We start from the raw sequence: 12,151 nt of genomic DNA on the forward strand, positions 1-12,151 counted from the left end.
GTAGTTTATTCACCTCTTGTGGGATGAACCTGTCAAGAGGCACTTTTGATGGGCTCATCTGGCCCTATGATTGACTGCCTCCTACCTGTGTTATATATTCCCAGTGACTCACCTGTGCCTTGTTCTCAAACATTTCAGGGCTTCCTCCCACATTTGGCAAGGCTTTTATAGAGGCTGTAGGTATTTCCATGGGTAGTTTTATGAGCCTAGTGGCAAGGCTTTTACACCATGAATGTGAAAAACACCCATGAAAGCCCGACGTACCTCCATTGTGTCCTCCAAATTTTTCCTTCAGAAAAATTTAATGTGAAAGCCAAAAGTGTTTGAGGATACAGGCCCTGGGTAGTCTTGAGTGATGTTTTTGAGATTGTGTATGAAATAGGTTTGTCCATGTCAGAAAAGTAACAAAAAATAACATTAATTAGTTTGTATGAATGAATATATAGCATTGACTCCTTACTCCTCTTGGGTATTATACAAGTTTTTTTTTTATAACAAGTGAATCTTAATTAAATTCGCTCGATTACTTTATATAATTCATCACTTTTCTCATAATTCACATTTGGGCAATCAGTCATGGCGAGGTATATTATTTACAGAATTACACACTCCCCTCACTTGTCTCGTGGCTCACTGGAGGTACTTGTGGCGTATTCTCCGGTTCACTGTTTTCCATTCTGTGCACCCTTGTGGCTTTTAAGATGCAGTTAAGACACAGTTAGGAGGAAGTTTATGAGCAGGGACAGGTGGCCAAGAAGCTGCAGGTGGCAGGTAAAATAATGTGGAGAAATAGAAAGAAAGAGGAAAGAGTTAGGAAAGGAATGGGGAAAAAGCAATGGAGAAAGTAAACAAAACGTGTAGAAGAAATGTGGATAAGAAGGGATAAGGATCATTATGAGAAGAGGATGGAACTAGGAAAGGTAAGGAAAGAAGGCAATAGAAGAGAGATGGATAAAAAGGAAGGGATAAGTAACATGAAGGAAAAAGGAAGGGGTAGAAGGCAATGGAGAGAGACAAGCAACGCACAGAAGAACGATAAACTAGAAGGAAGGGATAAGGAACAAAAAAAGAAAAAAAATTTATCGTGTGGGAAAGGAAAGGAAAGGAAAAAAAACGATGAAGGAGATAAAGAAGGAAGAGAAAGAAAGACAAGGATGAATTATGTTAATGTAAGAGTGGAAGGATCAGGAGGGTAAAGAAATCTAAGAGAAGGGAGATCAAAAAAGACTCGAGGGAGGAGGGAGGAAAGGGAGAAAGGAAGGGAGAGCAAAAAAGACTCGAGGGAGGAAAGGGAGAAAGGAAGGGAGAGTAAAAAAGACTCGAGGGAGGAAAGGGAGAAAGGAAGGGAGAGTAAAAAAGACTCAAGGAAGGAGGGAGGAAAGGGAGAAAGGAATGGAGGGAGGCTAAAAAAAAAAAAAAAACATGCCGAGGAAGGGTTGATGAAAATAGATTTAAAAAACATGAAGTAAAATGGGAAGAAAAAAAGGAGAATAAAGGAGGGAGGAGGAGGAGAAAAGAAAAAAGGGGTGTGAGAGGGGGCCAGGATAATGATGATGATGGTTGGGAGGAGGAGGAGGAGTCAGGGTCAGGTGGGTGAATCAGGTGCCTTCCAACAGGTGCCATCCCCCCCCCCTCCCCCCTTTCCTCCCTCTATCGCCCCTCCCCCTCTTCTCCCCTTTCACCTCCCTGTAGCTCTCCCTTCCTCCACAAAGACCACCTGTCCTCCCCATTTTAACCTTCCCCTTTCCTCTCCCTTCCCCTCCCCTTTCATCCTCTTCTCCCCTGGCTTTCCTTGCTCATCTCTTTGTTATTTATCTTCCTTTCAAATCTCCCTGATCCTCCCTTCCTTTTCTTTCCCCTTTACCTTTTTTATACTCATCTTCCCTTTCCCTTTCCTTTCTTCAAATTAATTTATTTTCTCCTCCCTAACCGCATATTTTTCTTTTCCTTCCTTTCCCTTCACTTTTATTACTTACCCTTCTATTTCATTTCCTTCCCTTCCTTTTAATTTCCTTCCCTTCCTTTTAATTTCCTTCCCTTCCCTTCCCTTTTAATACTTTCCCTTCTATCTCATTTCCTTTCCTTCCTTTTCCTTCCCTTCCCTTCCCTTCCCTATTATTACTTTCCCTTCTATTTCATTTCTTTCCCTTCCTTTTCCTTCCCTTCCCTATTATTACTTTCCCTTCTATTTCATTTCTTTCCCTTCCTTTTCCTTCCCTTCCCTATTATTACTTTCCCTTCTATTTCATTTCTTTCCCTTCCTTTTCCTTCCCTTCCCTATTATTACTTTCCCTTCTATTTCCTTCCCTTCCTTTTCATTTCCTTCCCTTCCCTTCCTTCCATTTCATTTCCTTCCCTTTCCTATTCTTCCTCTCCTTTCTCTTCCCTCCCCTGTCCTTTACTCACTACCTCTTCCCAGTCATCTGTTCCCACCTATTCCTTTACCTCTTCCCCTTTTCCTTCATATCTTACCTTCCCTCCCTCTTCCACTTTTCCTTCCCTTCCTCCTTTCTTCCTCTCCCTCACCTTCCTTCTCTTCTCTTCTTTTATTCTCCATCTGCATCTCTTTCCTTCCCTTCTCATCCTGCATTTTCCTCTCCCTCCCCCTCCCCTCCTCTTCCACCTACATTTTCCCCTTTCTCATCCTGTGCCTCTTCTTCCCTCCCTCTCTTTTGTTCCGTCTTTTTCTATCCCCCTTTATATTATTTTACTCTTTCCCATCTTCCACCTCCCTTCCTCTCCCTCACTATCCCTCCCTCCTTCTCCATTCCCCTTCTACATCTTTTTCCCTCCATTCTCAAGTTTTCTCCCTCTCCCTCTTTCTCCCTCCCTATGTTTTTCCCTCCCTCTCCCTCACTATCCCTCCCTCCTTCTCCATTCCCCTTCTTCATCTTTTTCCCTCCATTCTCAAGTTTTCTCCCTCTCCCTCTTTCTCCCTCCCTATGTTTTTCCCTCCATTCTCAAGTTTTCTCCCTCTCCCTCTCTCTCCCTCCCTATGTTTTTCCCTTCTACATCTTTTTCCCTCCATTCTCAAGTTTTCTCCCGCTCCCTCTTTCTCCCTCCCTGTTTTTCCCTCCCAGCCGCCCCCCTCGCCCCCTCCATCGTCACGTCTCGTCATACTTATTAATAGTGTTTGGGTTTATTCTCGGCAGGAAGGGAAAAAGGGATGACCGTGTTTATTGCCTAAAGTGTGTGTGTGTGTGTGTGTGTGTGTGTTGGCCGTGACGCAAAAGATGACTCGGTAATAAGACGTACACGGGTTATCTAGTTACTTATTAATAGTTGTTGTTGATGTTATCGCTGTTTTATGGTTTGCTTGGGGGTTAGTTTCATTAGTCGAGAGAGAGAGAGAGAGAGAGAGAGTCCGTATGTTAGTTTGTGTGTTTATGGAGTTTATATGTTGTGCTTCAGTGTCATAATGAGTCAAGCAAGAGTGGGTCGGAATTTTACATCTTATTCACGACTTTTTTTTTTTTCTGGTGTGTGTGTGTGTGTGTGTGTGTGTGTGTGTGTGTGTGTGTGTGTGTGTGTTTCATTTCGCGGCTCATAAAGAAGATACATGGAGGCTGTTTATATTTCCCTTCGTTTATTAGGATGTCGAGAGAGAGAGAGAGAGAGAGAGAGAGAGAGAGAGAGAGAGAGAGAGAGAGAGAGACGCTTTTTTTATTATTTATGTGGAGTAAAGCAACACAAGGACAGAATATGACCTTGAAGAAAACACTCATAGTTATTTATGTGTGTAGTAATATATATTTGTGCACGTTTTTCTATTATGTTGATTGAGTAACGTTTTCAATTTACCGAGAATAAACAAGGACAGAATGTGACCATGAAAAGAAAAACATCAGAAATTTTGAGTATAGTTGAAGAAAGAAAACTCAGATGATTTACGTTGTTATTTGTTTAGTGATTTCATAGGCAATATCAAAAAAATATTCACACAAGAGTAGCGGAATATTGAGTTCATGGTCTGCCGTATATTTTTGCAGCAAGGAGAATGAGCGCTGAAATTATTTTACTGACAAAACAAGTCTGAACAAAGAGAGCATTGGGGTCTGGCGGAGGCTGTGATTTTTATAACTTGTAGCGAGGGAGCGATAATATACAGACCCACAAGGAAGGCACCAGCAACAAGGGCGTTTAATGCGAAGTGATTTTGGAAGAAGTATGAACTAAGAGAGTCGCGGAGTCTAGGGGTCTGGCGGAGGGCACGATTTTTATTAGTTTGAGTGTGGGAGCAAAAATATATAGCCACAAGGAAGGCACCAGAAGCAAGGGCGTTTAATGCGAAGTGATTTTGAAACAAGTATGAACTAAGAGAGTCGCGGAGTCTGGGGGTCTGGCGGAGGGCACGATTTTTACAAGTATGAGTGTGGGAGCAAAAATATATAGACACAGGGAAGGCACCAGAAGCAAGGGCGTTTTATGCGAAGTGATTTCATTTGAAACGCGAAAACAATTCATTATTCACCGAAAGATTTAGTTTGGAGATGGTGGGGGGGGGGTAGGGGAGAGGGAGTAGTGGGGTGAGGAGGTGGGGGGCTAGGGGGGCTTGGGAGGGGTAGGGGGGATATTGGGATGAGGTGGTGAGGGTTGGGGTTGGAGGGATTATGGGGGTGGGGTAGAGACAGGTGTAGTAGTGGGGTATAATGGTTGGGGTTTAGGGTGGTGGGTGGAGTTGGAGGGGGTGGTGGGTGGGTGTCGTGGAGGGAGTAGTGGGGTAGGGAGGTGTGGGTTGCCTCGCCTCTGTAACCAAGAATGCGGGGTCAAAAATAGCGGTGTATAAGTAAGTAAGGAAAAGAGCCGCGGCGTTACCCTTACTTGAGTCTGCCACAAACACCCCACGTGACACGCCGGGGGGGGGGAGCTTTGCAGGGGATATTAATGCCGGAGGGAGGGGCGGGAGAGGAGGAGAAGGAGGAGGAGGAGGTGTAGGCAAATGAGGAGAGGAATAAAAAAAAAACAAGGCAAAGGAGAATAGCGAAAGACAAGGGAAGATAAGGACAAACTAGGACAAGAGCAGAACGAAGAGGAAGAAAACAAAAAGGGACAGAACGGAACGAAGAGGAGGATAAAAAAACAAAAAGGGACTAAAACAGGAGACAAAGGAGAAGAGCGATAGACTAGGGCAGATAAGGACAGTATGCAGAGGAGGAAGATGAGGACAGACTAGGACCAAAACATAACGAAGAGGAGGAGGAAAACAAAAAGGGACAGAACAGAACGAAGAGGAGGATAAAAAACAAAAAGGGACAAAAACAGGAGACAGGAGAAGAGCGACAAACTAGGGCAGATAAGGACAGTATGCAGAAGAGGAAGATGAGGACAGACTAGGACAAGAGCAGAACGAAGAGGAGGAGGAAAACAAAAAGGGACAGAACAGAACGAAGAGGAGGATAAAAAACAAAAAAGGACTAAAACAGGAGACAAAGGAGAAGAGCGAAAGACTAGGGCAGATAAGGACAGTATGCAGAGGAGGAAGATGAGGACAGACTAGGACCAGAACACAACGGAGAGGAGGATAAAAACAAAAAAGGACAAAAACAGGAGGCAAAGGAGAAGAACGAGAGACTGTACAAGGGAGATGAGGACAGAGGTTAGGACAGTATGCAGAGGAGGAGATGACAAGACCAGTACGAAGAGGAGGGGAAGGAGGAGGAGGCATATGAGGAGAGGGACAAAGAGGAGGCATAGAAAACGAACGAAAGACAAGGGCAGGAGAAAGGGGAGGACAGAGTAGTACTGGAGAAGAAGGGACAGGAACAGGGGAAAGATGATGATGATGATGAGTAGGTAGAAGACAGGGAGGAGGAGAAGGCATATGAGGAGAGGGACATAAACAAGAGGCATAGAAAACGAACGAAATACAGAAAGGGGAGGACAGAGTAGTACAGGAGGAGAAGGGACAGGAACAGGGGAAAGATGATGATGATGATGATGAGTAGGCAGAAGACAGGGAGGAGGAGGAGGCATATGAGGAGAGGGACATAAACAGGAGGCATAGAAAACGAACGAAAGACAAGGGCAGGAAAAAGTTGAGGACAGAGTAGTACAGGAGGAGAAGGGACAGGAACAGGGGAAAGATGATGATGATGATGAGTAGGCAGAAGAAGACAGGGAGGAGGAGGAGGTCGAGAAACAACTGTATCATTGCCTTTTCCACCCGCCGCCCACTAGCCTTCCCTTGTGTGTTTCTGCAGGCTCCGAGTCCATTAGTTGTGCAATGTTACTCGGAAATAGACTTACGAGGGGAGGGCGCTGTTGTTATGTGTGTGTGTGTGTGTGTGTGTGTGTGTGTGTTACAGTATGGTCGGTGTGCAGGGAACGTCAACTAGTCTAGCCTAATATTTGGGTCATACACGTGGAATCGTTATCGTTTCTTGCTTCATTAACGACCTAACGTGTCATGATTGTTGCCGCGCCATAATTTTTATACGTAATCAGTCCAACGTGACTTTTTATATAACTTATTTTTTTTCCTAATGGTATTACGTTAATGATGCACTTTCGTCTGTCTTCACTGATTGTGTTATCTTTATTTTATTGGGTCCTTGGTTCCTCACGCTTAATTACGTTGTTTTATGATTGTACAGTTCCGGGTGACTTATACCTGAGCCATGAATGTGTAGCTAGGCAGGCACTTGTACACGAAGAGCGGAGGCACCTGCCATTCGGTCGACCATCATTCATTAGTATTGCAGATAGAGTTCAGAAAATGATGATGATGATAATAATAATAATAATAATAATAATAATAATAATAATTTCGATCACCGCGTCCCTATGTTCACCCTTTGCCAGAAATCAGTTGAGCCCCGCACTGGCAGCCAGGTGTCACGTGACTCGCTGGGCACGCTTGTTCGTAGGCGTGCGTGGTGCCCAGGTGCTTGTGATAATACAATTCATGGCAGGTGCAGGGACACACACACACACACACACACACACACACACACACACACACAGACACAGACATACACACACACACACACACACACACACACACACACACACACACACACACACACACACACACACACACACACACACACAGACACACACACACACACACACACACACACACACACACACACACACACACACACACACACACACACACCACACCACACCACTCCACAAAACACCACAAAATACACACACACACACACACACCACACAACACACAACACACACACACTCACCACACACACACACACACACAACACACACACACACACACACACACACACACACACACACACACACTGTAATCTCGGCCTCATTTTATTATCTTGATAAAAAAAAAACGACGAAAACAAGAGATTACTTTTTTTAGCACCGGTCGTGGAGTGTAAATCCCGACCTATATTTTTATTTTCTTTCTAGACAACAGGGGAAAAAATAAGCCTATATATACGACGATGAATAAGAGGTCACGGTTCATCCATTTATTTATTCCAGCGAGAGGAGAGCGAAGTGTGTTTGAAGGAAGCAACATTCACGTGGGTCGATATGGTTAGTCATGTTTAAGTGGAAAGAAAATGTAAATTAGCTTGGTATACATGCACGTAGACACTGCACGAGTATACAAGCTTGAGTACACCAGCGAATAAGACAACATTAAAAATATATAGAATTTGTCGAAGTGTATTTATATTATCAGATTAATGTTACCTGTTGTGTTATCAGTTTTGTTATGAAGGGAACTTAGAAGAGCATTCAACTCATAATAAAGCAGCGAATGATGATGTTGAATTAGAAAAAAATATATGAAAAACAATTGACGTATTCCAATATAGCCCAGTATGTTTTTTTGTGGTTGCATTATTACCCATGTTAATAATAAAATAAAAACAAAATAAAAACTATGCAAAATGACTTAAAATGAAAAACAGAATGCAACCTAAAATATACACTATAACGAAAATGTAAAAGAAAAAAAACAGGTATACTCACATCCTCTAATCACTCACTGCATCATCACCTGTTGTTATGAAGGTAACTCAGCACCTGGACTCCCCTCCCTCCCACTCCCCTCCACCTGGCGAAAATTGGAACACCCGCCCACCCTCATAGGTATTTTTAGTCCCCTCCCCCCGCCGGGCTTATCAACAACGGCCAGGCTCTAAATACACGGTTTTTATGCGCACAGACTCATTTTTGGAGACAGAGAGAGAGAGAGAGAGAGAGAGAGAGAGAGAGAGAGAGGGGGGGGGAGGGAGAGGGAGAGAGACGTATTACCACCATTTATTTGCCCTTACTTAATTATCGAGGTAGAAATAGACAGACGCACGCAGAGAGAGAGAGAGAGAGAGAGAGACGTATTACCACCATTTATTTGCCCTTACTTAATTTTCGAGATAGAAATACACACACGCAGAGAGAGAGAGAGAGAGAGAGAGAGAGAGAGAGAGAGAGAGAGAGAGAGAGAGAGAGAGAGAGAGAGAGAGAGAGAGTTACGTCACATTCCCCCATCTTTTCACACTTGTCATTACAGAATCACCTCATATATTCGTGGGTATTCTTGGCTCTTACGTAAAATGGCAGTCTTACGATTTACAAGAACAGACGAAAATAGAATAATAATGATAATTGTGGCTAATGCTAGTTAAGTTTGTCTATCCCAGTGTTACCAGTGCTGAAAACAACCTGAACAACAATAATAATAACAGCAGCAATAATAATAATAATAATAATAATAATAATGAGAATTCGTACCTAACTCATTCTGCTTTTCAATGTCACGCTGAATTTGCTGCTCTGACTTATTAATAGTGTGTGTGTGTGTGTGTGTGTGTGTGTGTGTGTGTGTGTGTTTTGCTTCATGTTTACGGGCACCCAAATTAAACCCGAAGTTATAATTACTTTGCTTTCGGGGTCGACGGAATATGAGGAGGAGGAGGAGATGATAGCAATGGAGAACGAGAGAGAGGACGAAAATGAGATGAGTAGGAGGAGGAGGAAAAGGACAAGATATAGCAGAGGAGGAGGAGGAGGAGGAGGAGGAGGTAGAAAATTTGTGTAGGCAGATGCTAGTTATTTCGTGACAAGGAGAGTGTGTGTGTGTGTGTGTGTGTGTGTGTGTGTGTGTGTGTGTGCCTCATCATCCTGTTCATTAGTGGAGGTAGATGGAGGTGACCTAGATAGTGAGAGAGAGAGAGAGAGAGAGAGAGAGAGAGAGAAAAATATATTTAAAAACCCATCTCTATTATTGATTTATTAGTGTTTGCTGATCTGTACTAATGACCTTTTCTTTCCTTCTCTCCGTAGGTAAGTGTGGCAGAGGATGGCATTACCTTGGCCCGGTGTGTCCTGGATAATCAGGTAAGCTGGGCCAGGCGTGGGAGTGAGGGAGTGGGTGGGTGGGTGAATGAGATAATGAGTGAGTCAATGAAGGAGTGGGTGGGTGGGTGAATGAGATAATGAGTGAGTCAATGAAGGAGTGGGTGGGTGGGTGAATGAGATAATGAGTGAGTCAGTGAAGGAGTGGGTGGGTGGGTGAATGAGATAATGAGTGAGTCAATGAAGGAGTGGGTGGAAGAGAGATAATGAGTGAGTCAGTGAAGGAGTGGGTGGGAGAAAGATAATGAGTGAGAGATTTGATGTATTTTTAAGTTTGTTTTCCTCAGTGTTGTTGTGAGTGCATAATTGAAGGTAAGTGGGTTTTTTTTATGCAGGTTTGACTTTCCTCGTGAATCTTTTGCTTCGTTTGTGTTTTAAGTTTTCAGGATTGGTCTTTTGCGCTTCCCAGTCCCACTTTTTCAGATGTTTAGAGATACGAAATTGAAGGAAACAATGTTCTGTATACATACTTGTCTTTTTATCGACAACATTGAAAGTCCTCACCACCTCATTTACCTTATCTAGTCTATAACTTCTTCGGTATCAGGGTCTAAGTTTCTTGTTCTCTATGGTGCTTTTTTTTTTTTTTTCCGCACTTTGTCATAGAGCCGCGTCGTAAACACATGCAGGAAACACGGATCATGGTGGGCGTTAGGGTGCGTGAGCAAGATACGGAGAGGTGAACCAGGTGGCTTCAGCACCTCAAGCCCGCGCAAACTGAGTGACGTCAGGAAATATCTGAGGGGGGGAGGGGGGGGGTAGAAGAGGAAAACGTATATCACTACATAAAAATAAGTGCAGAGAGTAGAGGGAGCAGTTTAGGGCACGTATATAGGTAAGACACCCCTCCTCCCGAAATTGACCTCTCTTTTGGCTACTAGTTACTTTGTATGTACTTTTGTGGGAGCGGCGAGCAGAGGGCTTTGTTTTTTTTTTTTTTTTTTTTTTTTTTGAGCCGCATCCTTTGATGGGGAAAAAAAAAAAAAGCCCTCTGTCCGTCTTCTTACTGACGTCATGCGCAAAGACACATGTTGACCCACCATCCCACCCGTGTGATGCTACCTGTGCCAGATTTTTTAACGTCGTATTAGTATTTATTTACAGTTATAGTGTTAGTTTTTTTATTGCCTTTTTTGGACGGAGTTAGTCAGAAGTGTTGGATTTTAAGAGTTAAGTCGACAATTTTATTTGCAGTATAATAAATCGCTCAAGGGCAAAAACTAATCAAGAGCCAATAAGCCGTTAATAAATAATAAAAAAGCTCGCGTTGGTCTTTTCTCTCTCTTGGATCTTGGTTCGCGAGGGGGAACAGCGGGTGAAGGAAGGAAGCGGAAGGTTGTTTAGCGGACGTGGCAACACCTGAACGAGAAGGAAGGTGTACAGGCGCTCCTCCTCCTCCTCCTCCTCCTCCTCCACCTCGCGGGTTGTCTGTGTCTAAAGTTACCGGGTCTGTTTCCCAGTGAGTCCGTGCCAAGTCGAGAGGGGCGGAGTAGAGTTTTTCTGTGTTTATTTACATACAGACTGAGACGAGACAGTACCGTGGGCGGGATGATACAAAGAGGAGGGTTGCGTAGTGCTGTGGGCGGGACGGTACATACATAAAGAGAGAAGGTCTATTATAGCGCTGATACACACACACACACACACACACACACACACACACACACACACACATACACACACAGAGAGAGAGAGAGAGAGAGAGAGAGAGAAATAATATAAGACCATAAGAACATAAGAACGTAGGAGTCTGCAAGAGGCCGGTAGGCCTGTACAAGGCAGCTCCTTTGAACCTAAGCTCCCGTGTATCTAACCCCACCTAATATCGCTGTTCATGAATTTATCTAATCTATTTTTTAATGTGACAATTGTATTGGCACTCACCACATGAATACTAAGCCTATTCCACTCATCCACCACCCTGTTAGTAAACCAATTTTTGCCTATGTCCGTGTTGAATCTGAATTTATCCAGTTTAAACCTTATGAATATCTCCCTTATTAAAGCCCTTCATCCATTTATAAACCTCGATCATGTCTCCATGCACCCTTCGCCTTTCTAGAGAATGCAAGTTTAAACTGTTTGAGTCTTTCCTCGTATGGCAAGTTTCTCAACCCCTGCATCATCTTAGTCATCCTCCTCTGCACCGATTCTAACATTTTGATATCCATTCTATAGTAAGGTGACCAGAACTGAACCGCATAGTCAAGATGAGGTCTAACTAATGCTAAATAAAGTTTGAGGAAGACTTCGGGGCTTCTGTTGCTTACGCTCCTTGAAATAAATCCCAGTACCCTATTTGCTCGATTTCTAGCTTGAATGCATTGTGCCTTTGGACGGAGATCAGAGCTCACTAAGACCCCTAAATCCCTCTCGCACCCAGACCTGCTTATGAGAGTGTGGTGCCGTGAAAGATAAAGTTAGAATATACCGCAGGAGGTAGTACTTTCGAGGACTTGCTTAGTATTATTTATGATATGACCCTTCTGATAGCAAGTCCTAATCCTGACTGGAAATACACTAAGAGCTGTAGCATGGGAGAGTAACACACAAGGAGAAATCTGCGAATATAGAGAAGAAGAAAGCCGGACTTGTTTTTTTTATTTATTTATTTTTTTTTATTTATTTTTTTTATTTTTTTTTTAGCAAAGGAGTCAGTTCAAGGGCATAAAAAAACAAATATGAAAAAAAAGCCCGCTAGTCGCTGCTCCTAAAATCTGAGAAGGAAATAAATGAAAAGTCCGACCAAAGAAGGTGTGGGTATTTCCATGGGTAGATTTATAAGCCTATGATAGTTTGACAAGGCTTCTGC

At 43.3% G+C, this 12,151-nt stretch overlaps 1 protein-coding gene across 16 annotated transcripts in view; it reads left to right on the forward strand.

Annotated features, from left to right (window-relative positions):
- Nucleotides 1-12,151, forward strand: part of LOC127006556 (protein phosphatase 1 regulatory subunit 12B-like) — a 162,392-nt gene that overhangs the window by 106,551 nt on the left and 43,690 nt on the right. For 14 of the 16 annotated variants that reach the window (XM_050876533.1, XM_050876538.1, XM_050876540.1 and 11 more), the window contains one exon: nucleotides 9,268-9,321. The exons of the other annotated variants lie outside the window; for them this stretch is intronic. In XM_050876533.1, coding sequence (XP_050732490.1) covers nucleotides 9,268-9,321 — 54 coding nt within the window. The remainder of the gene's footprint in view (nucleotides 1-9,267; nucleotides 9,322-12,151) is intronic. 16 annotated transcript variants of the gene reach the window in all.

The sequence above is a fragment of the Eriocheir sinensis genome, chromosome 33, assembly GCF_024679095.1.
Source record: "Eriocheir sinensis breed Jianghai 21 chromosome 33, ASM2467909v1, whole genome shotgun sequence".
Classification (NCBI taxonomy): domain Eukaryota; kingdom Metazoa; phylum Arthropoda; class Malacostraca; order Decapoda; family Varunidae; genus Eriocheir; species Eriocheir sinensis.